Source organism: Perca fluviatilis, chromosome 21 (assembly GCF_010015445.1).
Source record: "Perca fluviatilis chromosome 21, GENO_Pfluv_1.0, whole genome shotgun sequence".
NCBI classification, from domain to species: domain Eukaryota; kingdom Metazoa; phylum Chordata; class Actinopteri; order Perciformes; family Percidae; genus Perca; species Perca fluviatilis.
The window spans coordinates 28,937,180-28,963,058 of record NC_053132.1 but is presented as its reverse complement, the minus strand read 5'-3'; the positions used below and the strand labels follow the sequence as shown (position 1 = coordinate 28,963,058).

General features: G+C 42.2%; 1 protein-coding gene across 2 annotated transcripts in view; it reads left to right on the top strand.

The window, feature by feature from the left end:
- Positions 1-25,879, top strand: part of ca10a (carbonic anhydrase Xa) — a 323,190-nt gene that overhangs the window by 129,599 nt on the left and 167,712 nt on the right. For both annotated transcript variants that reach the window (XM_039788744.1, XM_039788745.1), the window contains one exon: positions 10,917-11,059. In XM_039788744.1, the coding sequence (XP_039644678.1) occupies positions 10,917-11,059 (143 nt within the window). The remainder of the gene's footprint in view (positions 1-10,916; positions 11,060-25,879) is intronic.

Sequence of the window (25,879 nt, the reverse complement as noted above, 5' to 3'; positions counted from 1 at the left end):
CCCCTCGCGTTTGCCATAGAGATGCACATAGGGACTAACATTAATTATAATATATATATATATATATATATATATATATATATATATATATATATATATATATATATTAAAAGTTTGGACACACCTTCTCATTCAATGCGTTTCTTTTATTTTCATGACTATTTACATTGTAGATTCTCACTGAAGGCATCAAAACTATGAATGAACACATATGGAATTATGTACTTAACAAAAAAGTGTGAAATAACTGAAAACATGTCTTATATTTTAGATTCTTCAAAGCAGCCACCCTTTGCTTTTTTATTAATAAGGGAAAAACTTCCACTAATTAACCCTGACAAAGCACACCTGTGAAGTGAAAACCATTTCAGGTGACTACCTCATGAAGCTCATTGAGAGAACACCAAGGGTTTGCAGATTTATCAAAAAAAGCAAAGGGTGGCTACTTTGAGGAATCTAAAATATAAGACATGTTTTCAGTTATTTCACACTTTTTTGTTAAGTACATAATTCCATATGTGTTCATTCATAGTTTTGACACCTTCAGTGAGAATCTACAATGTAAATAGTCATAAAATAAAGAAACACATTGAATGAGAAGATGTGTCCAAACTTTTGGCCTGTACTGTATATATATATAATAACTAGTCATTTCATTACTTACTTATCCGTAATCTCCGCCGAAATGACCGGCAGCTCGCGGAGCTCTGTCCCCGGTTGAGAGCCACCTATTCTGGGATAACTGAACCACCAGCTACCGCTGACCTGAAGGAGCGCCATGCGGGGCACCAGTGTTGAGGAACTCTGTTGCGGTTCAACACATCTACTAAAAGCCGCTGATACAACCGAGCTGTGACGGAGGTCTGTTTTTACCGCTAGGTTACTACGAAGGAGCTTGTGTGTATGAGTCAAAACCAAATAAAGTTAAAACAATTTCTTTGTCATCTGCAGATTGATTTTAAGTAGGGGGAGAAAAAATCATTTAAATCTTAAATCAAAATTATTTTTTTTAAATCTGGGATTTTTTTTTAGGCTATATCGCCCAGCCCTACCCTGAGATGAGGGAAACTCTGAGTTTTCTGTTTCAGAAAGGGAGGTCAATCAAACCTGAGAGAGAGGGGGAACTCCAACCCGTTTCAGAAAGAGAGGGAATTTAACCTCAGAGTCAGTTACTATGGTAACTGAGCCTGTGAACCTAACCTGGTCGGGAGCAGGTTTTCTTCTCTCAGTCTCCTCCTTCTGACCCAGCGCGCTTTCATTTCCTCATTCATTCATTCAGTCTGCATCAGGCGCATTTTAGCGCAGTTTATCTGCATGAATAAAAAAACATTTTATAGTCTGCCTAACACAGTGTTAGGCAGACTATAAAATGTTTTTTTTTCTGAAAACATGGTATTTCCTTTTGTCGATGACCCCGTTGACGAAGAAGCTGTATTACTTCGCAGGGAGTTAAACATGCGTCGGGAGATTATCTTGAGGCCCCGACTATAGATGCATTTTCATCTCCAGATACTAGCCTACCTATTTGAGCGGTATCGTTTTTCTTCCCAGTCTATCAGTTATGTTGCATTACGTACTTACTTACTCCTCTTCATCCCCTATGGGACAGACAGCTTCAATGAGCACTCTCCATTGCATTGGGTCCCTGGCAGCATGTTGGGCTCTCCCCATGACCGGTTCATCTGTTCCAGCTCTTGTGTCACAGTTCTGCGCCAGGTGGTTTTGGGCCTCCCAGGTTTTCTTAGCCTACATAACCTTAACCGTCCTCATATCTCTAACGTCAACCATCATCGTGGACATGCTCTTACATCCCAGCAGATCCTTTGTGTCGCAGTACGTTTTTTTGCAGACGGCAGTTTTCTTTACAACATTGGTGATGCGGAGCATATTAGTAAAGCCACTGTACAGCAAAGCGCTGTCAGAAGAACTCCCTCTGAAACGTTTTTTAAACGTTTTTGTAGTGTTCCCTGGACACAAACCAGTGAGAGTCATTAAAAAGGAGTCCCACAGTATTGCAGGTGAATGATGTAAACCCTTTGAAATAAAAGATTATGAATTATAATTCTGTTAATGATGGTGCTGCAGCCTCAGAATGGGATTAGTAGGCCTAGGACATTTATAGATTATAGGTTCAATACACTATACTTATGAATAAATATGATATTAATACACTATATTGGAACTTACACATTTACTCTAGCAGCAATTTTCTCCCACGCAAATTCTCTCTCTATAGCAGCAGCCGCTGTGTTGCTTTTTTAACGAAATACATGTTCAAACTTGTGTGACTGTTTTTTTTGGTTTTCAGATCCTTCTGAGAAGCTAATGTCCCTCATTGGTCATGTGTTAGATCACTAGGCTTAGGTCTCAAATTCAACACTTTTTAGGCACCGACCGAATTGCCTCTAAAGTATTGAGTATCAAAAAATGCCTCGTCATTCAATACCCAATTTCACTTTCTAAGGAGTAGATCTCATCAGCGTCAGTGTGTCAGTCAGCACGCAGCTTCTACCAAGATCTAATAATGTCTGTGATTGGCTGTCTAACGTTACACGTCGTAGAGACACGCAGGAAAAACTCTACGTTACACAGAGACAGGGCTCACGTAGTAGGAGCTGGAACATTATATAAAAAAGATTTGTGTGTAATCTTGTTATTCCCTTTTCTTTTATAAAATTGGTATCGAAAAAAAATATTGTTTAGGAACCGGTACCAAAGTCACAGTATTGGTATCGAACATTTCAAACGGTACCCAGCCCTATAGATCACAATGTCAGGGTAAAGGGTAGCATTGCATCCATTTCACAATTTAAAATGGATTTGCCCAAATGAAATGGTGGGAAGTAGACACAGTGCACCAGGTAGCCTACTTTATAGCAAGTCATTTCAGACAAAGCCAATCTCTCCCACTGCTGCAGCTGCAGCTGTCCAAGGTCCTGATCTCTCTGCAGCGTGTGCTCGTCTCTATAAACAGCTCTGCTTTCAGCATAAGAATGCTGTTTCCCATCCACTGACTGTTAAACAGTAATAACATAGGCATTGCTTGTGTCTGTATGCAGCGATTGGTAAGGTGTGTAAGTGAACTATCTGTCTTGCCTTCTGTTCTGTCGGCCTCTTTCTACGGTGGCCACGAGAGCTCAACACACTGGAAATAAAAAAAAAACATGCAAATAGACACAACACAAAAAAATGAAATGATGAAAAACTTCTTCCCCAATTTAACAAAAAAATACAACAATACAATACAAATACAATTCAGAAACTAGCTAGAAAGCAGAGGGGGGGATGTTTTTTGATCATGCACAACAAAACAAAACATGCAAGAATTAAACCCCCCTTCCAATACCACCATGGATATAGAGCCACTCAGCTAGCCGTGCCAAAACACTTAAATATGAACTTCAGTATTCAATGGAAAACAATCTCAAATTGAAATAGCACAACGTGGTGTCAACATAAAAACCCCCGGGGGGGTACATTTTGTCACCACTGGGGATAAAAACAGCTCAGTAGAGGCAGAGATATGTAGACCAGAAAGGGGGAAATCCCACGCATCCCCTCCCGGAAAATCACACCCTACACGTAGCACACAACACAAACTGTTTCCAGAGGACACTAAGACTAATTTTCTTTGCTTTGAGCTCTCAGGGCCACCGTATGTTTCACTTGTTTAGTAGCTGTAGTATGGTGCAGTTGCTCCTGACAGCTCTGGGAGTTAGAGAGTGAGTCGACTTAGTTACTGTTGTCTACTTTCTCTTTACGTCCGCCTCGGCCCCTGAATGTTTCTTTGCACTGGTGTTACAAACGCATGCCTTCTAATCATCTTTCATACAAGCCAGAAACTGCATTCATATACATCTATACAAGGATGTATGTTATATACTAGCCCCTACGCTTTTGTTTCTTTTACCCAGAAGCCTCTTAGTTTTACAATCTCCCAGTTCCCTTTGGCTCAAAAAACAATGACAACTTTTTCATAAATGTGCTGCACCTGGTCCCTGTCCAGAGCTTTTAATACAAAGCATATCTCCTTCTGTTCACAGACGCACCAAAATGTCTGTTAAAATGGCCCCCTAGTGAGTAAACAAGATGGAACCTGCAGCGCCGGAGCACCGTCTCAAATTGAGAGCTAGCAGAATATGACAGCTCCTTTAATGCTGCTCTTAGACATTCATTATCATTAAGATGTTGGTTTCCATATCTGCTTAAGTAAGCATTTGTCCCCAAGCTGTTAGGTTTCCTTTAGTGCTCTTTTTTTTTTTTTTTTTTTTTTTTTTTTTTTTTTTTTTTTTTTTTTTTTCTCTCCCATTGCGGGTGAATTTGCAACCCAGTGTTGCGTCAGCAGTTACAAAAGGAAGGCACTTTTTAAATTTTTTTCTTGAGGCTCATCCAAGGAATTGATGTACAGGATGCATCTGGGTCTTTGGGAGTGGGATAGAGCAGGAGAGAGAGAAATACCGTGTGTCTTTGCGTGTGTGTGCGGTGTGTGTGTGTGTGTGTGTGTGTGTGTGTGTGTGTGTGTGTGTGTGTGTGTGTGTGTGTGTGTGTGTGTGATTTTCTCCAGTTCCCTCCTGTTTCCCAAAGACTATTACTCTAACTTTTCATCCATATCCAGTTGACAGAATAGAGACATTTCATTAAGGCTATCTCTGCGCCTGGGTCTGTTTAACGAAATGCATACTAGGCAGCAACACGCGTGTGTGTGTGTGTGTGTGTGTGTGTGTGTGTGTGTGTGTGTGTGTGTGTGTGTGTGTGTGTGTGTGTGTGTGTGTGTGTGTGTGTGTGTGTGTGTGTGTGTGTGTGTGTGTGTGTCATTAGCTGTCATTGTAGTATAGTCTACGTATATACTATATTTTCCTGGCTTGGGTGCAGCCTTATCCCCTCTGGGTGTTTCTGCATGCGTCCATATAATGCACTTTGATGCCAGCATTCTCCGAGCTGCTCTCCATAATGAGAACGTATGTCTCTCCAGGCTTTAAATTTATAACTACATGTCTATCTGTGAGTTACTCGGTGGTGGAGGTAATTAATGTAGGGCTTAATTGTCCGGGTGAGCGTCTCCTCAGACCTTGGATCCCACCTTCAACCGCAACCCTGAACTCTAATAAGCCCACAGGGACGACCCAGCGTGCACCTCAGACCCAGGCGAGGCAGCCGCATAATTAGTCTCCAAACATGGCCTCACACAGCCATGCAGAGGACAGAGCTCATACACTGTTAAAAAAAGGTTTTTCATTTTTTTGCCCGCAATACATGTTATTTCATGTTGTGTTTATAAAAAAATTAGGGTTACACTATACTTTGTCATGGCAAGTTATGGTTAGGGTTAGAGTTAGAGTTAGGGTTAGGATTCATGTGTTCATGACAGTGACCTTTCAACAGTAGTGCAATTCAAATACATAAAAATACATTGGGACCACATGCAAAAGAAATAAAATACAAAAAGAGACATAAATATGATTTGCAAAAAAAGGACCTTGATTTTTTTCTGGTATTTAACTCACTGAATTAGCCAAAAATATAATTATATAACATGATCTAACATTACATATACCCTGATAGACGCATTATGTGGAGTTCAGTAGAGAACATAGCAAACACAAAGCAGTGGGCAGCGCCTGGGGGACCAACTCCAGATCTGAGCCAGTGCCTTGATCAAAGGCACTGACTGGAGAACCTAGTACATGTTTTTTGATGGTGGGGGAAACCGGAGCAAACCCAGAGGAAACCCAAGCAACCATGGGTAGAACATACAAAACTCCCCACAGAAAGGCCCCGGAACAACCTGAATTCGGAACCACAACCTTCTTGCTGTGAGGCCACAGTTCTAACCATTGGGCCACCATGCTGCCTAAGCTGGGACGATTGTGATTATTGTGTTAAGTTGGCTGCTCAGCTGCTGTGAATGCTGCTCGTCTGTTCTTTTTTTTGTGTGCCAAATAAGCCCAACCAATATTCCGCCATGTGAAATCCTAACTGCAGAGGCCCTTTTGATAAAAATGTTTGATGAAGTCGGGCAATGAAACAGAAGCCTCCCCCCCTCAGTTGCCCTTTTCACTTGCACATTACACATCCACTCTGTCCGACATCTGCAAAAGGCCAAACCATATATCCCTGTCCACTTTTACAGCTTGCCAATAAGAAATGGAAGTGGCTCTAACGCTTGCGAGCCACCTAAGTGAAATTTAGGAGTATCCGAGCTACAGAAGAGCTCTCGCTCTCACTCTCGCTCTTGTCTCTTTATTTCTACCGGTCATTCTGGACGGAGACAATTTTCGGTCAATGACCGGTAATTACCGGACAACGGAAACTCAGAGCTGTAGCTGCCGCTGATATATTATACAGAACTGGCTAGGATTACCAGAGACTGCTCCTGCAATGCACTTCACTGCTCCGGTCTTTCATGAACATCAGGGCTCAAGAGGCCAGTCTGCCAAAGTTCATCAAGCTCCTGTACAAATGGAAGAAATGGAGAAAGTTTGTTGTAAGTGACTGGCGAACACACATCTAGTCTCATGCCACCGCTGCTGCTGCTGGACTGGCATACAAATAAAGCAGCAACTTTCCTCCTGATCAGTCAGCAAGTCAGCATTATGCACAACATTGTACTTGAGGTCAAGTTTAGAGCCATATCTCATAAAAGCTACAGTATTTATTATTTTACTTTGGTGTGGTGCAGGTCAAATTTCTTTTTTTCACTTGTGATTCAATTCAATTTTTATTTATAGTGTCAGACCATAACAGACGTTCTCTCAGGACACTTTACAGATTAGGTTTAGACCACACTCTATAACTTGCAGAGCAAGCATTTGTTGTGACAGTGGTGAGGAAAGACTTAGTATCTAAGTCAACGTGTTGACAGCTCACAGATAGAAGGCAGCATTAGCAAGCAAAGCTTTTTGTTGCAGTCTGAGGTCTTACGGTGTGTCATAACTTATGTCGGGTACACTTTACTTGAAGGTATCGACATAATCGTGACATGACACTGTCATAACTATGACATGACACTGTCATGAACGTGTCATAAATGTTAGTGACTTCTGTCATTAAGTGTCATTCGGTTTTTGTCATGAGAAGTTGACATTGTTCGGGTTGTCTTGATTATGACAACTTGACATTAATCAAAGTGACATTACCAGAGGATGTCTTTGTCATGACAACTTGACATAATGTCATCCTGTTTATTGTCAAGTTGTCTTAATAAGGACACTCCAAAGAAATTGAATGTGAAGTTGTCATGACAAATAAATCTTCTGGTAATGTCATTCTGGTTAATGTCAAGTTGTCATTACAAAAACCTCCCAAACAAATGTAATGTCAACTTGTCATGACCAAGACAACTTCTGGTAATGTCACTTTGATTAATGTCAAGTTGTCATAATCAAGACAACCCAAACAATGTCAACTTGTCACGACAAAAACTGAATGACACTTAATGACAGAAGTCATAAACGTTCATTACTGGTTTATAACATTTGACACGTTCATGACAGAATCATGTCATAGTTATGACAGTGTCATGTCACGATTATGTCGATACCTTCAAGTAAAGTGTTACCCTTATGTCTGTAGCACAGTCGCCACTCTCTAGCTATAGTGAACCTATGTGTCATCTTTGATTGTTAATCAGTGAAGGAACAACTCCGGATGGTTATTTCAAAGTGATGTGAAACATGTTTATGGTAGAAAGGGGGGTGGATGTTGCCAGAGTCTTGTAGGACTTGTTGACAAAGGGTGGGAATCACCAGAGGTCTCACGATACAACATCATCACGTTATTTATGTCACGATACGATATTATTGCAATTTTCTGCGATGCATTGCAATTTATTTCGTTTTTTCCAACTTCAAATTTTTCTCAATTTCAAATGACGTCCCCAAAAGGAAACTTTGTCAAGTCTGTTTTATCTAAAAAGATACACTTCTCTGTTTGTTCATGTCACTTCAATTGTATTGCTGCAAAATGGGATTGTCAAGCAGACAGACTGACCAACACATACAGTATATAATAATAGATCCATACTTCGCGTCTGTGTGTCAATACAGTATTGCCATGGGAAATATCGCGATACTATGCTGTATCGGTTGCCCCCCCCACCCCTAATGTTGACTTGCTGCGTTTTTTGCATTTGAATTTGCGCCATAGTGTCTGCTCTCCCCTGTTTCATCGCGAGTTTGCATATTTTCAAATTTCAAATTATCTCTGCTTTTCTTGGTAAATCTCAGTGGAGCACAATTCAAGCGAGTCATCTCTGCGCAATACTGTGTCCCTAAATGGATAATGCTGCTTTAGGCTCCAGCAGATATTGTGGCAAAAAAAATAAAAATAAAACTGCCTCTTGCTGGAGTAGAGTGCGATAAGCATTTGGTTCCCACCCTGCTGAAGGAAATTAATTCTTGGTCCTGGTGGCCAAGTCTTACATAAGAAAATGACTGGCTGAGATGGCTATCACACCCACAGCGCTGACATTCTCTCACTGTGCCATGCTGTCCTCTCAGTCTTATAGTACATGTGTTAGCTGATTATAAGCTGATTCCACTGCTCTCACGTCTGTAATACGTCCTCTATTCAGAGGGAGGGTTTGAATAAATTGCTAAAAGTCAATGATGATGCAGATTAGTTTCGCCCACTTAGCTTTTGGATTCCCACCTTGTAATTGCCAGCTGTAATATGAGACTAGCAATCTACACTCACCTAAAGGATTATTATGAACACCATACTAATACTGTGTTTGGCCCTATCCTATCAATATGGGCCAACATTTCTAAAGAATGCTTCCAGCACGTTGTTGAATCAATGACACAAAGAATTAAGGCAGTTCTGAAGGTGAAAGGGATCCCCCACCCCATTACACCCCCACCACCACCAGCCTGCCCAGTGGTAACAAGGCATGATGGATGTTTATCCCAAATTCTGACTCTACCATCTGAATGTCTCAACAGAAATCGAGACTCATCAGACCAGGCAACATTTTTACAGTCTTCAATTGTCCAATTTTGGTGAGCTTGTGCAAATTGGAGCCTCATTTTCCTATTTTTAGTGGAGATGAGTGGTACCCGGTGGGGTCTTCTGCTGGTGTAGCCCATCCGCCTCAAGGTTGTGCGTGTTGTTGCTTCACAAATGCTTTGCTGCATACCTCGGTTGTAACGAGTGGTTATTTGAGTCAAAGTTGATCTTCTATCAGCTGGAATCACTCGGCCCATTCTCCTCTGACCTCTAGCATCAACAAGGCATTTTCGCCCCCCAGGACTGCACCATACTGGATGTTTTTACTTTTTCAGACCATTCTTTGTAAACCCTAGAAATGGTTTTGCGTGAAAATCCCAGTAACTGAGCAGATTGTGAAATACTCAGACCAGCCCGTCTGGCACCACCAACCATGCCACGCAGAAAAAAGTTGCTTAGATCACCTTTCTTTCCCATTCTGACATTCAGTTTGGAGTTCAAGAGATTGTCTAGACCTGGATCACACCCCTAAATGCATTGAAGCAGCTGCCATGTGATTGGTTGATTAGATAATTTCATTAACGTAAAATTTAACAGGTATTCCTAATAATCCTTTAGGTGAGTGTATATGCTTCTGTATCTTCAAGATAATGATTTGAAATGGGGGAATGAAGATGGATGATATGGGCACATGGGAGCCTTTAGTGTTCAAAACAAAATGACTTATATGACATATAAGGAAGTTATGTTTTTGTTGTCACAATTCCTCATTTAACATTTTACATTCAGTGGACGGACATAGAAAGAACAGAATGTTAGCTTAATGTAACTAATTGTTAATGTGTTATCTTGGCTATAGTCTATATCCACGACATTCCACTTCCGGGATTGCTCCGGTGCCGCTGGAAATTCTGCCTGTGGCTCTGGAGAAGCTTTGTCAAGTCTGAGAAAATTTGCCGCTGATGATGTCATCGTGATGTCATCAAGGTTAACTCGACCTAGGTTTGGAGACCGATTTGAAAAACCGAAAGCCTGCATTTTCAAAGTGGAACTAATAGGATCTAATGTTTTAGTTGGGGACTAAAAGTATTTCTGCCTTTGCTGCATTGATTCTGATCATTGTTCCTCAGATCTGTCTCCTGTAAGTCCCCCAACTTCATGGAAGTGCAGTACAACATTGCTGGAATACATATTTAACTTATTTCAACTTGATCTGATTATACATGAATATTTATGAAAAACACATACAGTATGAGTGACGGAATGGCCGGTTTGCTCAGTTGGTAGAGCGGGAGCACATATGCAGAGGTTTATTCCTCGATGCGGGGGTCCAGGGTTCGAGTCCGACCTTTGACGGTTTTCCTGCATATCTTCCCCCCCTCCCATGTCTCGGCTTTCCTATCCAATAATTTTTTTTTCAAATTTTATAAACAAAACAAACCCATAATGACTACTTTAACTTTCGACACTAAAGTACATTTACTGTTAAAATTATTTGGTAACACTTTACTTGAAGGTATCTACATTCCAGGCGAGTTTCAAGTGAGCAACTTTATTTCTATAGCACATTTCAGCAACAAGGCAGTTCAAAGTGCTCTCCTCTTCAAAATTTCAAAACATTAAATACCTTGATCACACACAAAAAAATAGATAATGATGATACACATCAAGAATAAGATCCTGTCAGAAAATGTTGTACACTTTAGAATTATAAAAAGATTTGAAACATTAAAATAAATTGAATTTAGGAGGAATCTGCAGGTTCAATCCCAAAGTATTTCCAAAGCCCACATCAGATAAAACCCTGCTAATTACATTTCTCCCGCTGTGGTTCTGGCAGGATTTTGAATGAAAGGAATGCTGAAGCACAAACTGCCCGTCGCTCTTGGTGACCTCGGCGGAACGCGCCCCTATCTCGCCGCTGCAGACGCTCAGCCCTTTGAACAGCCGCTCTGTCTTTTGTGTTGCAGTGCCGTCGTTCTGGGGGCTGGTGAACTCGGCCTGGAACCTGTGCTCGGTGGGGAAGAGGCAGTCGCCAGTTAACATCGAGACCAGCCACATGATCTTTGACCCTTTCCTCACGCCCATAAAGCTGAACACAGGTGGACGCAAGGTAAGACACACAAATGCAACACACACGCACACTATTCTCTGTCGGCCTGATGGATGCTGGGGCTTCATCTTTTAGATGTTGCACTACACTGCTCTCGCGCTTGCCGCTATTGTGTTGGCGTTGTTTCGGTGCTGTTGCAGATTGATAGGGTGTGGATCCCTGATCGATGCCTCCCGACCGCTGTTTGTTTTGGCAGACAATGTGAGCTATTTGTCCAGCGAACACAACTGGAGATAAAATAGAAAACAATTCACCTATTCAGTGATGCACAATGGTTGTGTTCTGGTTCAAGGAAAAGCCTCGACTTTATCTTAAGGGGTTTACAGATGAAACCCTGCAGCCTAACAGTGGATTAGTCAAGCATATTGTTTATTATTTCCTCCTGTACAGTGGTGTAACAAGGCCAGTGTGTGTATCAGAATGCTGTTCCATCCTGTGCCATATGACAGCAGCTAATTGGGAAGCCTTCACAGATGGGCTGCTTTCAAAAGTGCACAGTTGCTTTGCGAGATTAATGTTATGACTAGTTTATGTTTCCATGCCAGCAATTAGTACAGGGTTAGCCTTGAGCAACGATAGAGCACATAGGACACATTGCAGTTTACCACCTATGGTACACTGCTACACAAGATCAACTAACAGATCCACAAATGTATTATGTCCTTGGACCCCAGTTTCGGACTGATCAGATTCTGGTCCTTTGCTTGTAAATCATTTAGAATTGAATTGCATTCTGTATAAACTCTGTATAAACTAAGAATATAATATAATTAGTAAAAGAACCTGTGATAAGAATAGTCACTCATACATTTTCCTGTTGGAATAATTTCTACTTGGAATGGAAATTTGATTTAACAATTTGTCTTTGTGCGAGGCTCCCCTGCTGCTCCCTCAAGGACTCCACTTTGAGAGCAGCTACCCTGCAGTGAGTCCGGAGTTAGGACATCACTCACAATGGCACAATTGTATTGCTATTAGGATGAATCAGAGGCAACTAGAGAGAGAAGTAGAGACAGGCCACTGTGTTATTTTGGCATCTCAAACATTAAGGGACAGAACAGTGCTTCTGGAAGAATCAGTAAGACATACACCACCTTGAGACTGTCCTCGCTACAGCATCGGGTCGTTTGCGAAACACCTGAAACGACCTATGTTGACGTTTTCTTGGAAAGTGAGTTCTTGCAGTTGTGAGACTGTAGCAATCATTGTGCTCCCTAAATAGCTAAAAGGGTAGTGTGATGATAGTAAATGCATTCAGATGGGGGTTGAGATAGAACAGTGTTTCTCAAACTTTTTACACCACGTACCACTTCAGAAAATATTAGGCTCTCTAAGGACCACCATTATGGCCCACGTTAAAATAGAGTAGGGTAGGCCTACCCTATTCAGCTACGGACAGTTCACGCAGGAGGCAGGTTCATTCTTAAAAACATTATTTATTGTTGACGGCCACGCTGTACTTCCTCTGTCCTGCTCCAACTTAATCCAAATTTGAGGTAACTCAGCAACTAACCCTTACCCTCGTCCCCTACTTAAGTAGCGACTAACTCTAACCCTCGTCCCCTACTTAAGTAACGACTAACTCTAACCCTCGTCCCCTACTTAAGTAACGACTAACTCTAACCCTCATCCACTGCTTAAATAGCGACTAACTCTAACCCTCATCCACTGCTTAAATAGCGACTAACCCTAACCCTCATCCACTGCTTAAATAGCGACTAGCACTTGTGCTCGTCCACTATAGTTTCAATGGGGCTGCTCAAAATATTCACCTAATATTCAAGATATGGCTTTGTTTGAGGTAGGCCAGGCTTGGCACAACGCGGCTAAAGTGGACTATATTGGGCTTGTGGAAACCTCACCAAACTTTACCAGATTGGAAAACACTGATTTGGGTGACACTGACATGTGACCTATTCTGTTTCTATTCTAGGACTTGCTGGATACCAAGGCTACATTTACACTACTGCATTTTGGTTTGAATATGAATATCTTTTGCTACGTTTACGCCTCATGTCCACACTACTGCCGTGCTTCCGAGCCCCTAAAACGGAGACATTTGGAAACACTGCTGTCCCGTTTGGGTTTGAAAACTCTGGGGTTTCTTTGTAGCCTGGAAGGGCACAAACGGAGACCTTTGGTAACGACGACGCACATCAGTCAGTCTTATCGGTTAGGTAGCTTACAGACCTTTCAGGAACAGTTCCACCCTGTCGTCGCTCCAAGCTAATAAATCCCTGCTCTTACTTTTCACCGTTGTTGTTCTTTCTCTAAAGTATTTTCTGTATTTTCAACTTATACATCCATAATTTCCATAACTTCAGAAAATCTGCTTCCTGTTTACAACGGCACGCACGTGCCCAGTGTGTGGTCATGTGATATGTGTTGTCAGCCATGTTGATATGGACGGAGATTAGTTCTGCTGCTGGAGCTAAAACTCTTTTGTGGACGATTTTGTGTCAAAAAATGTAAAACTTAGTGGTGTAGATGTTGCCGAAGTGTCTTTCTTGTTGAGGTATATACAACGTTTTTTGTCCTTGCCTTCCAAAATGACCCATATAAACCATGCAAAAAGGTCTCCAATGAGTTCCACACAGTGAGGCACACAGATGGTAAATTTGGGAAGATGAGAGCTTAATAATTAAAAGTGTTCTACTTTGGCTCGGCTACAGCTCTGTGTCTGTCCCTCTGCTTCAGTTTCACTCACCACTGAGTCTGACTTCATGTCCCCCCCCACAACACTATCTGACTCTCTCTTACTGGGTGTTATGTCGAATGTTTCTGATTTATTAAATAATTGCATAAAGCATTTAACCAAAGTTTTGTGTTGGAGTTTGTAACATTCCAAAATCTTAATTTTTGACTTACAGATTTTTATTTTCACTGGAAATGCATATTGGTTCCAAATATCTTATATCGGTTCCATTAACTACTAATAATCTGTGTCGGTATCGGCCATAAAAAAATCGGTCAAACCCTAGACTGAATTTACCAGACTGTTCTGGCTGTTAGTCATTGTATCCACATTATTGGTGATCAGTTATCAAAACTCTCATTGTGTTCATATTTTGTGAAAGCACCAAAAGTCAACCCTAAAATATCGCCGCAATATCGACATTGATGTATTTGGTCAAAAAAATATTGTCTTCCGTTTTGCCAAGCAGCTCTACATTGACAGCCCCCATTAACACCCACACAAACTTGAGTCCAAGTTTATAGTTATCTGGGAGAAAAGTTTCCAGAGTCCAAAAGCCATTTGGACGCTCTCCTCCTTCTCTCTTTCTTTATCTCTCTCTCTCTCTCTCTCTCTGCAGTGGCCTAAATGTAATCTGTTGTGTCTCCATCTCTCTGAGCACCTGAGCTGTCAGCCGGTGAACACGAGGCTGGCTTCACCTTGTCAGTGCTGATTCATCCGCGCTCTGTCTCTAGCTGTTTGGCAGCCAGTCAGCCTTGGCCGAACACGCCACAGAGAGCGGTAAAGAGCTCGTGCTGCGGTTCGCCACAGCTTGCCTCGCCACCTTCGACGCAGGGAGAGCTTAAACCCACTTTTTGCCCAGAGAGGGAAGCAAAGAGAAAGATGCACCCTCCCCAACCCCCCTCTCTTAGGACACGCACACGGAAACTGCATAGGGAAGATGAATTCCTCCTTTAATAGATTTTTGTGCTGCTCTGTATTGTGGCTAATGAATAGTTAAAGGGAATTTAATTGACCTCCAAAGAGAAATTTTAATTAATGGCGGGGAGACGTGCAAGGCTAGGCGCCATGGACTGAAGGAATCACAGTTATGAAAAAGGCCCTATTAATTGAATACTTGCTCTGCCACAGATGAGCCGCAATTACTTTAAGATTTTAATGAATTTAATCAATTAGCCTGGGAGAGGTGAAAAGAAGGGATTTTGGAGTCCTTGCTCTGTCTGTGCAGTGTTTGCACATTTATGAATAGTGCTTATGAAACAAGATTAGATTTTGTCCCTTTTTTCCCCCCTATACTTTTATTCATTCAAACTCAATGCACAGGGAATCTATTAGCGCTGTGAAATCGGTGGCGTTCCTCACATTCGGGGACGCCGCGCTCTCTCCTGGTTTTTGTTCCCGCGCTTTGAAGTCAGCTGCGTGCAGAGCAGTGCTGTCAACATCGATCAGTGCCAGGTGGCGTGTTCCATAAACAGGGATATTTAGTGACGATGTCTCGTTGGGCAAAAGGCGTGCTTTTAAAGCTTTAATCATATGTCGGTTGCTAAACAATCTCCAAGTGCTTTTGAGACAATCTGTGACCCTTCTGAACACCTGTCTCCTTTCTTCTTCTACTGTTAATGAAAACTGTCTTCCTGTAGTCCCAATCAACCAGATGAGGAAATCTGACAAGCATGCAAGTGCGTGTGCGTGTGTGTGTGCATATCTGCTACTGGCAGTGGTGGATCTGCCTAATTACAGCGAGTGTTAGGTAGAACAACAAACAGCAGGCTCTTGGACAGCAGCTGAGGGAATAAACCACATTCTCTGGTTTGCCCAGCTGGCCGGCCAGCCAACCAATCAGACACCAGTCAGACAGACAGACAGCCAACCAGTCGCTGAAGCTTCACCATCCTGGGTTTGATAGCAGGTGTGTGGCACCACTCAGAGTGTGTGAGGCACTGCTCTGCTGCTTGTCTTGGCTCTTTTCCAGGCTGGCTCAGTGCAGATGTTTGCAGGTAGCTGAAGGGATCCATACCTGGGCTCCTGCACCCATTGATAATAATGTTTGGCTTTGATTCACTGAAGCAGATCAGTGCAGTGATCCGTGTCCAGTCGGGGGTTTCACAACTACTCATTTTTAATTGTCACAACGTTTTGCAAAGTGGTGGGGTGGGTGTAAACTTGCACGGCAGCTGGATTCTCATAATATCATGAGATCACGTGAGAATCGATGAAAACAATGCTTTATTTCCGGGATTGCTCCGTTGCCGCCGAAAATTCCGCCGGATGTCCCTCATTTTTGTCCGTCCCCTTCCTCTTTCTTTCTAAACTCCGGTGGATTTGTGAGGACTATGGTTAACTGCTCCTCAGATCTCTGCTAGACTATCTGTCCAATCTGAGTTTTCTGTTGCACGACAAAAACTACTTTTGAACGTACACGTTCCACCAACACAAGTTCCTTCCCAAGGCACCTTGGCTGCGTCCTGCGCCGCCCAAGACGATTGAGATTATTTTAAAGAAATGCCAATAAACCAGAGCCCGTTTTCCTCCCATCCAACATTGTGTGGACTAGCCAGACCTTCCTCCGCAGCGCTGTGGATCCAGATCCAGCGCTGCCAGTAGCAGACACGCGCTGGTTTGTTTGTGTTAACAAACCATCTGGCGTGTCAGGTTAGAGTGGGTGGGGAGGTGCGTTACAACAACATAATCTTTTTCCATCCATTTCATTCATTGGAGGGCAGCCATCATCAGACAGGTGGCGAGATTGTCAACCCGATAAAGCAGCATTAATGTTTTCTGCTGTTATTTATAAGAAACAATAATAACTAATAGTGCCAACCAGTGGTTTTAGTAGTTGACTGGGGAAACCTTTCCAGGGTTTTTCCTGCATAGAGGAATTGTTGGTGCCCCCCAAAGAGGTTTAAGCCAGCCCCAAAGGACAACCAGTGCTAAAACTGATAAGAATTGAGAATAAACAGCAATTCAAATATTCTCTAAGTGTTTTTATCAGCAATTTAGCGATTAAACAACTGTTGAGCAAGCAGAACATAAACTTCAATAGGAGCACTAATCTTTTACCGTCAAGAGTCGGGCTATACCGGACTCTCAATGATTTTAACGGTAGTATTTAAATATTATAATTTTGTTTAACAAATTGTCAGAAAAAACAGGCAAATGTATAGATTTCTGTCAAATAAGGTAACACAGACTCATTGCCTTTACTATACGCAAACGGATCATGCTCATTGTTGTGCGCAGTCACACACTCATTTCTCGTGAAACTTGTGACTTTCAAGTTTTGTTCAAACGTGGCTCAGGGTCACATTCAAAGTCCTGTCATGTACAAATATTTGCTGCCGTACACATACGAAACAACAGCCTGACAAGTATAAGTCTGCAAACACAAGCCGATGTCAGTTGCAAAAGGTGGAGAATGCATTACAGTGTGTAAATATTCAATTATGCAAATTGCCGATTCAAATTAATTAGACAAAAGTTTGGGTTGGCTGAACTTGCGACGGTTGTCGCAGCATCACAAAAGGGAGCGGGCCTTGTGTGTGAAAAGCTGCAATTACCATCGTCTGACTGAGGCCCGCCTGCACTTCTCAAGGCGGGAGATTGCTCTAATTGCCTCGGCGATGCGGGGGCCTTGAAGCTCGGGGATTCTTCTCAGGTCTCCGGCTCCGCAGATAGCTGGACGTGTAACAGCGATGCCGGAGCCAGCATCCATGGCATATCCATCTGTGAGTCTGAATCTCAATTACAAAACCGCTCAACAGAGGGGACAGAAGAAAGAGGAGAGGAGGAAGGGAGATGGGGGGCAGGGGGAAAGAAAAGGCAGGATGGGGCGCGGTGGCCCAGATGGCCTCAAAACATTGGCTCTTATTGTCCTGATGATTCAATACAAGTGAACACCAGCGGTGGAAGAAGTATTCAGATCCTTTACCTAAGTAAAAGTACTAATACCACACTGAAAAAATATTCTGTTACAAGTAAAAGTCCTGCATTGAAAATGTTACTAAAGTAAAAGTATCTAAGAATCATCAGGAAAATGTATTTATCGTATTAGAAGGTAAAAGTAGGCAATACAGAAAAATCCTCCTATTTTAGAAAGTGTAAAGCATCCAACCAGTTGTGTGTTTAATGGTCTAATCATTACAGCTGGACTTGGAGGCCATTATATTGTTGGCTAGTTTCATTTATAATAAAGCATCAGATTTTATAAACTACATGTGTTTTGTGTGCCGGAAACTTAATGTGTAAAGTAACTAGTAACTAAAGCTGGAACAGATGAATGTAGTGGAGTAAAAAGTACAATATTTCCCTCTGAAATGTAGCGGAGTAGAAGTAGAAAGTGGCATGAAAAGAAAAGACTCAAGTAAAGTACAAGTAGCTCAACATTTGGACTTAAGTACAGTACTGGAGTAAATGTACTTAGTTACATTCCACCACTGGTGTACACTGCAATTGCAAAATACTTAAATGCTTAAAATAAATTGTTTTCATCCACTAGCTTTTACTTGTTGTTCAAGCACAACCCCGTGAAAAGGAAACACATTTTGACCACAGGGCTGAAGACAGATACTTGTTTTCATGCAGTAGCTTCTTATTTATATATCTTGATTTAAAAATCAACTGTGGATGCATCAGAACATTGTCTGTCCAGCCTGCAGTAAAGACCACTGAAAGGACTGTACGCCTTCAAAACATGGGGAACAGTTTTCCAACTTCTGACATTATTCTATCGCTTTCCATCCCAACTTTTGAAGTAAAATTGCTTTCTTGACCTTAAAGCCTCTATGTGTTGAATTTGAAAGTTGCAGGGGCTCTGGACAGGATGCACGCACTGAGTTTGCAAAGTAAACTGCATTAAAAGCAATGCTTCTCCTATACAATCCAAACAGTAATAATGAAAATAAAACTGGAGCCATATGAGAAACCCCCACAGATGTATTCCTTATTTGATAAAGAAAAGATAAAGTGACATCAGCATACAGATGAAACCATCTAAAATTCCCTCCATGCTGGGGCCCCTCCGTGACAGGTCCCTGGCCGAGCCGTGGCTGAAAAAAAAATCGACGTAGTGAGCTGGGGTGCCAACTTGTAACGCCCCTAAGCGCTGTGGGTGAAAAACTAGTTGCTCCCTCTATCCACCAGGGGAAGCAGTGATATGGACAAAGCCCAATTTTCTTGCCAAACACTTGCCATTTTCAGTATGTGACGTTGCTCAGAGATTCTGCTCGATGTAACCGGAGTTTAAAGTTAACACAAAGAAAGCAGAAAGTAAGGGACATCTGGCGGAATTTCCAGCGGCTCCGGAACTATCCTGTAAATGACCCTTTGTTGATATAGACTACTTTGGGGCTTACCCCCTCTACTTTACCCAGCAGGTGAGAAGGAAGACCCAGAAACATTTATTTATGGACAAACTGAAACCTACACTATGCAATTACGACCACTTGAGAACTTCACTGCTAACTTCTTCATTGCTCTGATCGCCAACACCTGTGTGCTCTCTCTCTCTCTCTCTCTACTCACTGAGCTATTCATTACATGACGATAGCCTGTCAGAACTTCCTGTAATTAGTCTGAAAGTCTGAAGCATTAAAAAAAACAAAAAAACATTTCACACCAGAAACCTAATCAAAATTTAATTTGGACCAAAGTTGGGCTGTTTGGTCCCACCCGTGGTTCGGTGAAGGTTTTACACCTGTCATTTGGGTTGGACCAAAAGAGTGAAAGGGCCAAAAGTAATTCATAGTGTTTTTTGAAAACACTAAGTATTTTAATGTTCAATTTCATGTGTGTTTCCTCCGAACATGAGCTTCACCGCGAACACATAAGTTGGGGAAGTAAGAGATGTTGGTTGGGCATCGATTTGGGTCGATTCCCGCTTCTTCCTGGCTGAGAATGGGCCTTTGGGTGGACACATTAAGTGGGGGATGTGGTGGTCCTCTTCACTGTATGTCCTGCAACTTTTATGGACACATTTATGGTGGAAACATCTTTATTTATGTGAAGTAAAAATACAGGTGACAATTCAAATATAAGGCAGCAAGGAGGCTTTCACATCAGTGACCTGGGCTCTGATCCGAGTACACTTGACCCCAAGTCCAGCTCGTTTGATTAATGTAAACATGATCCCTGCCCAAGTCCACTTGAAACGGTGGTCTACAGTAGCCTACAGTCCACGTGTACACCCATACGGTTTCGCATCAGGTGTAGAAACCAACTCTACCAAAACATGGAAGTGGACAGGTTATGAAACTGCGTCAATTTAATACTGAAGCCACGATATCAGACGACAACGCAGTCCGCCGAGGACAGAGCCAGATCCGCTTCGCTGCCTCCTTCTACCTGCAGTCGAAGCTTCTGCGGGAGGCCGAAAGCTCCGCGCCGGACAGCGGCTAGCTTTACCTCGCTAAATTCATTTTCTTTTTTTTTAGTCTTTGCCTGGTGAACACTGTATCTCTGTCATTAGATAAATTTGCGACAGGGGAAACAGAAACATGTGTGCAGCCTGGCCAAAGTTACGCTTTGGGGAAAACCTACTGGTCAGAAAAGCGACAATGCTCGCTCGTCTGCATGGTTATTTGCAAATCAGATATTAGTAAAACATATTATTTCCATGTGGTATTTTTATGATTGGTTGAACCGATGAGGACAAAATAAAATACTTATTGTTTTTAATTTAGGGGGAAGGGAGGATACTGGCGTTAGTGGGACAGGCAGGGCATTGCTTCCCCGTGCCCCTGCCTAGGACCGGGCCGCTTCTCTATGTGCTATGTGGCATTCATCTGAATGCGCTGCATATAGGGTTGGAGTGTAATTACGCCAACAAGCACCAACTGTGTCAATTAACTCACCTGGAACCTCTCTCCCCTGCTGCTGATTGCTAACCATGCCCACCCCAACAATAGTGTTTATTTAGCATGACCTATATTTTAGCTAATTTCTCCTGCTGCCTTTATTACACAGAATTCTACAAATCCAAAACACGCCATGCTTACTCCACTTGCACGAGGGAATGAAGTCATTAAATAGGCCACCTCAGAAATAATGTATCACATTTAAAGGATAAGATACATGTTATAATATATTTTTTGCAAGCTCCAAGCCCATTGACTCCTACTGAAGTAAATATTTAAAACATTTTTTTTTCAAAAGGCTCAGTTATTTCATGAAACTGCTGGCCACTGTAGTATTTAGAACCAAATGATTATTATTAATCCGCCGCTCAAAATAGTCCCATACAAATGCGTTAGTTCCTCCAGATTGAGCACACGTGCTCTAGTGAGTATTAGTGGCAGCTTCACAGTGTGCGTGGGGTTGAGGAGGTGTGGATTAGATTGGAAATAACGTAATGTTTGGCTCTGATGGTGGTTATCAACCGTAAGTAAGTAGTTTATACGGCTGGTACGTAGACAACCCACGCTCTTCGTTATTTGCACTGCCAAAACATTTGAACACTCCCGCATGTGACTTGGATCAGCTGTTTGATCTCTGTGTAACCACCCAGCCCGTTCTCATGAACCATTCAATGCAAAAAGCTACGAAAAGTTAAGCACTGTAATTCGTAAGCATTCCACGTTTTTTTTGTTGTTGCTGTATTCACTACATTGTTGGCCGATGTATAAGAACGCGGCTGGCCCGCGTAGGGAGGAGGTCGGGGTGGATAGGTGGGCGTTAAAACTCAGGAGTTTACATCCTTACAACATCCTTTCACCCAGGAAATGCGTGTTACTTAGGAGTGTTTTAATCCAAAGCACAATCTTTTTCCTAATCTGATCTAGTCGTTTTGGTGCCTAATATTAACTTTTGTCGCGGCAAAATTGTCATATTTTGTGGACTAAATTTAACCGTAATGTCCGCCATAGCTCGCGGTGCTTTGTACCAAGCTCAAAGTCAACTATTTTCGGGTAACTGAACCACCAACTACCGCTGATACAATGGACGTCTGTTGCCAGCGTCGCAAAGCTCTATAGGGGCTTAAAAAACTAGCGATTGCCGCTCGGCGTCATGGAGCTTGTAGCCAGCCGGCGTCATGTGACAGCATTGCACCCTCAGGGGAAACTGTGGACTTGGACTTGAGTTCAAAGTTGATGACAACAAAATGAAACTTTTGATTGTGTGTTCTCCACAGCTATCTGTTTTGTGTCTGCTCCCTGACAAACTTCAATCAGCTGCATGTTGTGGCTCAGTATGTGGTCTGTACTCCCTCCTGGGCTGCTTTCGGCCTCAACACGCCGCTGCCATGCCTGACTTGGCCTGGTTAGCGGGGTTCGATTAGAGGAGTGCATGCTCATAAGAGTGTGTTTTGGGGGTATTTGGTTGAAAGGGAGAGATGATCTGTGTGTTACAGCAGCATATGGATGGATGGTTCACAGGGAAGTGGGTCAGAGTTAGTTTTACTGCCGTCCTGCAGTCTCCCAGGACAGACTGGCAGGGAGGACTGTCTGACACTGCACAGCATGGTACACATATTTGCTGTACAAATGGCTCACATTGCAGTGATGAAAGAAAAAAAACAGTAGAAAAACTAGGGGAAAGGCTATCACAAGGTTTCCCTGTGATTACCCATAAAGAACTGTATTGATCTATATAGGATGTGTGATTTTTCGAGTTTTTGAAAACGCCAAACGAGTCTCATGCGATCCGTTGGTGTTCTGTCTCTGTGCAGCCCTTCCAACTTGTTTGAAAACTTCTCCGTCTCTTCCTCCCGTTGATGGATCCTCTCTCAAAGAGCGGGTAATGACATCTCGAGGGAGGAAGCTCTAGTCTTGTGTCTTTTGGGATTTAGGGCTCAGCCGACAGAGGGTCTACAGGGCCTATGCTGGTTTCTGAAAGAAAATAGGCCATTACAACAGCAGATGCAGATATTCAGCATCGTTATTCATGTGTTTGTCCGACCACTTTGAGTAATTACAAGTAACATTACGAGGAAAACTAACAAAGTTTAGAATTCAATCTAATAGTTTTTACACTTGTGACTTGATGAACAGTTTGCTGCTGTGTGGTCTAGCCAGACCCTCCTTTGCAGAGCTGTGGAGGAAGGTCTGACAATGCGAGATTAGAACAGGACTAGTGTTCTGGGAAAACAGACGAGTAGAGGAGTTTGATGGGAACAAGCACAGCACGCAAAACATTTCAAAGCAGGATACACTGTAATATGGTGATTGATGGTGAAACCCACCGCTGCTAATGATAATACACATGGACAAGTGAAATCCTTCATTGCTTTCGTAGCATCGAGTACCTCCTCGACATATAATTGTGGAATGGGCACACCATTACTCCACAACCCCGAACTTTTTACATTTTCAAACTTGTATTCTTCAGACCCAACCGGCACTGACTCAAGTGACATCACTCAATGTAACTAATCAACTTCAATTTATTGTGTTTCTGGCAGTTTACTCTGGAGCTTCAAAAGGCTTTATACAACTTTTTTTCACACATGCAATGGTGCTCTCCAAGAACTGTAAATAGACTTTAAAGTGTGCAACCAGTGGGGTTCCCCATTGAGAAAATAACCCTGATGATGTAAAAGTGATGTCATCAGGGTAATCTTGAGCTCAGTGGCCCATCGGTACTGCACATGTGCAACCGTCAACAGTGATGTGAAGGAAACGATATGGCTCACTCCGTCATTAGCCCTGGAAGAAAAGATGTTTAAATCAGAATAGTATTGATTATGACTTTTTTTGTATGTAGTTTACATAATTAGTCATACATCACCGCATCATCACATCATCATCACACATGGTTATAGATGTGATGTACATACTGTATAAGTCATCATATGTCATATACCTTGTCAGACTGCATCCAGAAGACGTTAAAACCTGTTTTTTAAAGTCTGTGATGATGCAAGTAGCTAACGAGTGAGCCATCTCGCTTCCTTCTCATCTCTAACCATGTTTCGCTCTACACGTTTTTATGCAAATGAAGTAATACCGAATGAAAAATGCCTAATGGAAACAGTCAAATTCGACTGAATTTCAAGAATATCGACACAATGTTTTTACTTTCGATCTCTTTGGATTTTCTTTTAATTGGTGAACGGCTTATGCGATAAACGTGGATTGCCAAATAAATAATGAATTGCGATTACGTTTTAGGCCATTTTCTGGTTGCAACCCGTTATAATACAACGACGAAGAAGTTCTAGGTCATTTCCGCTTTCTTTGCAGACATGGCGGATGTCAAAAAGACAGATTATAAGTGCACTAACGAGGAGACAAGAGACTTTTAAAATTAATTTACGAGCGAAAGATACCGGCTATTTTACATTGCAAAAACCTTAGAAAATTTGTTGTTGTCTTATTATACCTTGAAATGTCGCTATCAGCTGTCAGCACTATCAGCACATAGCGAGCAAATTTTGTTCACAAATGTTAGCTTGAATGTTGTGTGATTCAGTGCGGAAATGAATGGAAACACTTTAACATGTCTCAGATCTATTCCATATACCAATCTGACCGCAAAACAATAGTTTTTATTCGCTTTAAAGCCGTCGGATGGAAACGCACTTTCCCCGGCTTTAGTCACACGAACTTCAGATAATTCTATTGAAAAGTGGATGGAAACATATCTTATGTTGACAGTTGCACATGTACGGTACTGTTCAGGCAGCCAGGACATTACATAAATTCTGCTTCCCAAACGTAGTGAAGTTTAAAAGATGTTGCCGTTCACTAGGCAGGGAGGGTCGAATTAAATATGGTTATGGTTTGCATTATGGGAAGTGTAGTATCCAGTATCTTTGACTTACACTAGGGACTAAAAGTCAGGATATCTCAGCCTGTTTGGCATCCATTCTTTTTAAGTCTGTCTCTTGAGAGACTGCCGATTTTATGAAAGTCCAATACTAAATCTAATACTAAATTTAAGACGCTGCTTTCATTTCATTTTCATAATGTAATGTCTACAGTACATGCTTATTATTATCATTAGTTTGTTTTACTGGATATGACCTAAATGTAGCAGAATCACTCACCATCAGGGCTTTTCTAAGCTGTTCAGTCACACTGTGACACCTTTGCGTGCCTCTTGCATGACTGTCATTTGAATCTACATGTTTTTCACTATTTATCTCGTATCCATCACAGCGGCTGACAGCCAGCCCGGGGCCCCTGCTCATATATCCGTCTGCAGGGACAAGATGGATGAGAGTCCACCTGCTCCATCACTCCTCTCTTCCACTCACACACTCCCTATTTTTGCTCTCGCTCCCTCTTTCTCCCATAATCCCACATTGTCATCCGTCATCTCACTCAGGTCTCTAGAGCCTTCTCGGACCCTGATGGTGGAGTAATGACAGTCTTGTTTGTATGGGCTTGGTGTTTCGGTAGGGAGAGATACATACTGTAATAGGGAGTGATTTTCCCCAATGGCACCAGTTTATCTTTGAATTGTGCTCTCGGTATTTGTAAGATAGTGGGCATTACAAAACAGCACTTAGTCTCCGTCCCCTGATGCATACTGTCTTTTGTAGGGAAGGTGAAAAGAAAGAACGCTCGGCTACTGCTTTCGGCAGCACGTCTTTCTGGGTAACCTCTTTTTCCTTCTTCATACAGCTGTGAACAGGCAACAAGTTAATCGTCTGCTCACATCCATATAGTTAACACACTGCATGAATTCAATAGCTGTTTGCCAAAACCATTTTGACCAAGGGCGTAGGTTTTGTTTCAACATTGGGTGGGACACATTGGGGACCCCAGGAAATGTTGTGGATCAAACCTTTAATCGCCTGCATTTTGGTGAATGTTTATGCAACAATTTGTGGTGCAATAGTGTTCTTGTAAAGGACATTATTTTTCTCCTGTATTGTTTAAAACATGCTGCTTATTCAAAACGTCACGCGTGTTTTGGGATGTTTTATAGGAATCCTGACATCTCAACAACAAATCTGTTCAGTCCCTCCAGAAAAACGCGATTATGCGATCGCATAATTCAATGCATAATCAGCCAAAGCCTGCATGTTGATGCGGGGGCCACATTTTTTCAAATACGACGCACTTTCGCCGCAAAAATTGCAGATTTCCGCGCAAAATATGCGGGGCTTGAATGATTTCATAATCTCCACATTTTTGTTGCAAAAAAGTATAAACATATACCATTCCGACACTCTGTACGCGATC